Source organism: Pterocles gutturalis, unplaced genomic scaffold (genome assembly GCF_000699245.1).
Source record: "Pterocles gutturalis isolate BGI_N339 unplaced genomic scaffold, ASM69924v1 Scaffold51226, whole genome shotgun sequence".
NCBI lineage: Eukaryota > Metazoa > Chordata > Aves > Pterocliformes > Pteroclidae > Pterocles > Pterocles gutturalis.
In genome coordinates, this window is record NW_010102433.1 from 1,027 (window position 1) to 6,324 (window position 5,298).

A 5,298-nucleotide genomic window follows, 5' to 3' on the forward strand; every position below is an offset into this window, starting at 1 on the left:
TGTGTATAAGATTTGTCTCTGAAATTAAAACGCATGTTCCTTTTTAACTGTTTTACAAAGTTAGATTAGTTTCTTTGCTGACATTTTTGAAGAGGTTAATTTTTAAGGCTGACACAAATTTCGCAGGATTAATACTAAGGATATATTTCTGGACTGGGAAAAAAGCGAGATTGTAGTAGAAGCAAGGGAAAAAAAAAGAAAACTGACTTAACTGTTAGTTTTTCAGGAACCGTTCCTTTTCCTACAAGCAGAGTACCCTGATGTTTTACGACAGTGGTTTACCATAACGGTGATATTTTGCAATAAATTCTAGAATTTTAAGCATTTCTAAATCACGAGCTAAAATATTAAGTTAATGTCTGGACAATTTGTGGTAATAATGAGGCCTAATGAGGTAGCTAGAAAGATAAAATGTTATTTACCAAAACACCTGATGGGATAATTTGACTTGCTGCGTTTTACTACTGACGATAAAAAGAATATTGATTGCAAATAAATCACCGTCTCTAAACGCTTGTAAACAATTTGTGTTTGCTCTGCCCAGATCAAAGTAAAACTTATGAGATAAAGTGTCTCCGTATCCATATTCTACAATGCGTGGATCAGTTTCAATTCCAGAGTTTAAAGGCTCTTATAACAGTTAGAAGTTAATATTTTACACTCGAATCTTAGCGTATGATTTGGGGGGAGAGGGGGCGGGAGAGTTGGCTTGTGCGTGGAAAATCTCTTACAAGTGTCTCCGTACTGAAGTTGTGCATTCATCTCCCCAGTCTCGTTTCACACCAACTCCTTTTAAAGGCAGATCTGGGGCCAAAGACGAAACGCTCCGCGTGCAGTTGTAATATCCTCCTGGATATCTTGCAGACAAACGCGACCTTGTGTGCAAGCATGAGTTTGTAACTGGTGTAGTACCTGCTTTCTCTGCCTGATAATTTCGAGGGCACAATGAATTGTCTAGCCGAGGCGAACGCTGAATTCCCATAATTTGATTTGTTTTAGTTTGCGGAGAAAATACGCACCATGTCTGGCAGAGCCCAACTTAGCCCCTCTCTTTTCCTTTCCTTGCAAGAAGGGGGGGATCACTTGGGAATAACTCTGTCTGATCTAAACGTAAAAAGCCTGGAATGGGGAGGGACGAATTTGCTTGTGAAGACCCTTTGCACAGCTCAAAGGCGTATTCCGGCTCCCGGAGTAGCCTATTCAGGTCTGTTAGAAACGCTAACGAGATAATTGATGTGCTTTTTCCTCTCCGCTTGTCTGAATGTGTTGCAGGGCTCCCAGTACGAGCTGAAAGATAATCCGGGCGTCCACCCTGCTACCTTTGCTGCCCACACTGCCCCCGGCTATTATCCCTACGGACAGTTCCAGTACGGTGACCCGGGGCGGCCCAAAAACGCCACCCGGGAGAGCACCAGCACCCTCAAGGCCTGGCTCAACGAGCACCGCAAGAACCCCTACCCCACCAAGGGCGAGAAGATCATGCTGGCCATCATCACCAAGATGACACTCACCCAAGTCTCCACCTGGTTCGCCAATGCCCGCCGGCGGCTCAAGAAGGAGAACAAGGTGACCTGGGGATCCAGGAGTAAGGACCAAGAAGATGCAAACCTTTTTGGGAGCGACAATGAGGGGGACCCCGAGAAGAACGAAGATGATGAGGAAATAGACCTGGAGAGCATAGACATAGACAAAATTGACGAGAATGATGGGGAGCAGAGCAACGAGGAAGAGGAGGAGAAGCCCGAGCTCCTGAGACAAAGCAGTGAAGAGGAGCACTTGGAAAAGGAGAAGGATTTGGCACTGTCAGGGTCTGAAGGGCTGAAACCCAAGGACGCGCTGGCCATGGCAAAGGAGGCCTCTGACAACAGCACGAGAATCATCAGTCCCGGGGGACAGAACAATTTACAGATGCCATCCCACAGCAAACCCAAGATTTGGTCTTTGGCAGAGACAGCAACCAGTCCTGATGGTGCCCTGAAATCTTCTCCCCCTCCGCCCCCTCCTCCCCAGGTTAACCACACTTCTCCACAGATCCAGCACCCCGCTTTTCTCCCTAGCCATGGACTCTACACATGCCAGATTGGCAAATTTCACAACTGGACAAATGGGGCTTTCCTCACTCAGAGTTCCCTGCTAAACGTGAGGTCCTTCTTGGGAGTAAATCACCACCATGCTGCTCATCACAGTCACCACCTCCAGGCCCAGCAACAGCCTTCTGTTTTAACAGCAACCCTGGGAGCCCTGAGCAGTGAAAAACCTTCAGAGAGGACCAGTCCCAAACACACAGGTAATAAAAGCATCAGTCACCCACTTCATCCTCCACCCCCAACACATAAACGTGAACTTCTCCTTGAGGAACGGTGTCAGATTCAGCCCTAGTGTAACTGATTGCTTTTAACCGAGTTACAGATAGTTTATTCTAGACTTGATTTTTCTTTTTTTTCCCCGGGAGCATGTTGATTGCATACATTAAACCCATTTCATGGGGGCTACTACGTTCTTACCCTATACGCCCGTCAAATCAGATGAGAATGCAGAAATAGTGCTGTGAAATGCATTCTTTGAGTTTTGCTTTCCTTCCTCCCTTCCTTCCTGGCCCTCAGCTCCAAATAATTTCAATGACAGTCCAAAATGTGGCAAGAAAACCTTGCACACTCCTTAAATATTGAAAGTAAGGAGTAGTGCTGTACATGTACACACATATCTATACCTACACACATCTGAACAAGAGAGGGGAGAGGGAGGTGTGTTCTCAGTGCTCTGTCCAGATTTTTGTTGTTGCTATTCTAAAATGGTTCTCCTGTATTGTTGGGGGTTTTTTTTTGTTTTGTTTTTTTTTGTTTTGTTTTTGTTTTTCTATCTCCCTCTAGGAAGAGAAAATGTACCAAGAACCGAATCCCCACCTCAGCCGCTAAAATCGCCCTTCCAGCCTGTCTGTGACAAGTGAGTTTGTTAATTTGTTTTCACTGCAGAAATGTTACTTATGTGAAACAGAGTGTTTGAATAATAAAGACTAATTATAACACCTAATCATCACCATGATAATACATACAGACAACAAGAACAACACAGAAGTTGCTGTAATCTTTTCAAAGTTAGGTTAAATTACAAGGGTACATAGACAGCCTGTAGTTTTTCTAAAACTTAACAGACCTCAAATCTCTTGTGTTAATTAAACTAGTGACAATGATTTCTGTGCAACTAACTGATACTAGGATGGTCTAGCAATAGACAAGCAACTTTTGGAAAGGATTCTCTTCTCTTTTTTTCTGAAAGATTATTACGTCTTTTTTTTTTTTTTTTTTTTTTTTTTTTTTTTTTTTTCTTCTTCCTCCCTTCCCCCCTGCAGCTCTTTGGCTCAGCAAGAGGGAACACCGAGAATTTTAACAGCTCTCCCTTCCGCTTGATTAAATGGTTTGGCGAAAAGATATTACAGAGACTGGTATTAAGGACAGGAAAAAAAAAAAATAAGGAAACGATATAAACGACTCCCATCAATCTCTTTTTGCAATAAGGTGGTACAAATCCATAAAAGCGATTACACAAATCTGTAGATGGGTCCCCTTCTTCATTGTTCCATTTCAGATCGTGTTATTCTAACCATTCTTGGATTATTTGTTCGGTAAATGTTTCCCATGTGTTTGTGTTTTTTCTGTATATAGAGTGATTTCAGATTGTAAATAGCGCGTCAGCAAAACTTGTCTAAATCATATATTTTTGTCTAATAAACTAAATGAAATTATGAGCTCTCTTCAGGTATGTATTCTGTTGCTGCAGACCTTATACATATATTACTAATCTATTCAAACATTTATAATTTGCATTCTAAAAAGTTAAGTCTTTTTGCCTTCGCGTAACTGAAACTTAACATACCAAATCCAAGCTTGACTCTTGCAGCTATTTTGCCGAAAACAACCTGCGATCTTCGGTTTTCATACACATAAATTTAAGAAGCTGAGTGAAGCTGGTTCTTAACTAGTAAAATTAATTTTTTTTCAATTGTGATGAATCAGACGTGTTCTGTAGTACCTATTTTACAAATATAAATGGATCTGACTTCCACTTCCGTTATAAAATATAATCTTGAAAATGAAAGGGACAAGTTTTCTCACGGTTCCCTAGTGTATAACTTTACTGTCCAAAACGGTTCCTAAACTGGATCAAGAGCTTTAGTGCTTTGGTATACATTCTGAACGAAGCCGGAAAAAAACAGATTAGGAAATAGAATTCTTTGTAATGATTTACGCTTTAAGTAAACACAGAGGAAAAATGATTGTGAAAGATTTTTCCCTGTGAGATTAAGCAGAAACTCATCAGGAAAAAAAAAAAAAAAAAAAAAATGGCGGCTCTTGCACTTTCCAGAAGAAAGTTCTGCTATTCCGATCTGTTGGTTAAAAAGAGATAGAGACAGACAATCTATCGGTTTATAGAGGCATTAATCTTCCAAAGACGGTCCGTTAAAATGTGTAATATTTTGAGTGTTTACTTCTTTTTTCTTCTAAATGAGAACACTAAATGAGCATTGAGGTGCTAATAAGATACCAGATGGTTGTTGATGGTGGAAAATGGAAAGAAGCAGCTGGGAAAGTCATTAAGAAATAATGTGGTGACGCCCTATCCAAACTGAACCAACCTCAAACCAGGACTTGTAGGAAACAAGATGAGATTTTCAAATGAAATATTAATAAAATTCTTGTCAGAGATCAGAATATTGATCTTGATTTAGCTGCAAAATGATCGCAAGCAAAAAGGAGCCTAGGTAAACTATCACTTAGAGATCTGTTGACAAAGCAGTGGAGGCAGAAAGTTTCTAATTTTTGCGTTTTTTAGAGGGATCAGAGAAACAGATCAGATTAAATAGATTCTGTGAGGGACATCTGAAGGGCTGAAACGTACAGTGCACCCTCTCTCAGGAAAGAGACTTCTTTTGACATTCTGCGGTTCCCAGCACAGCATCAACTAGTTTGCTTTCTGCCTTTTAGGGTTGTGGGGTTTTTTTTGCTTGTTTGTTTGTTTGCTTTTTTTTTTTCCCCCCCCGAAATCACAGGCAGTCCCTAACTTAGTTTGCAGGGAGGAAAAGGGAGAGGGAAGACGTCTTTAAAAATATATATATATAAAGGAAGAAGAAAGACTTCACGTCTGCAAAGCCAAATGGTGCATCAGATCAGCGCTGGCGTAAACCTGTCGGAATCGCTTTCTCTTTCCTACCAATGCAACAGAAATAGCTGCATCCCCGCACCGGCTGCCCCTCGCCCCGCTTAGGCCCGGTTCCCAAATTCCTCTCGGGCGGCACAGCCG

At 41.5% G+C, this 5,298-nt stretch overlaps 1 protein-coding gene across 1 annotated transcript; it reads left to right on the plus strand.

Annotated features, from left to right (window-relative positions):
* Nucleotides 1-1,233: 1,233 nt before the first annotated feature.
* On the plus strand, nt 1,234-3,407 carry IRX1 (iroquois homeobox 1). The gene is made up of 3 exons (XM_010086061.1): nt 1,234-2,287; nt 2,871-2,943; nt 3,350-3,407. Exons 1-3 carry the CDS (start codon nt 1,234-1,236, stop codon nt 3,405-3,407), a joined length of 1,185 nt encoding a protein of 394 aa, XP_010084363.1.
* Nucleotides 3,408-5,298: the final 1,891 nt, after the last annotated feature.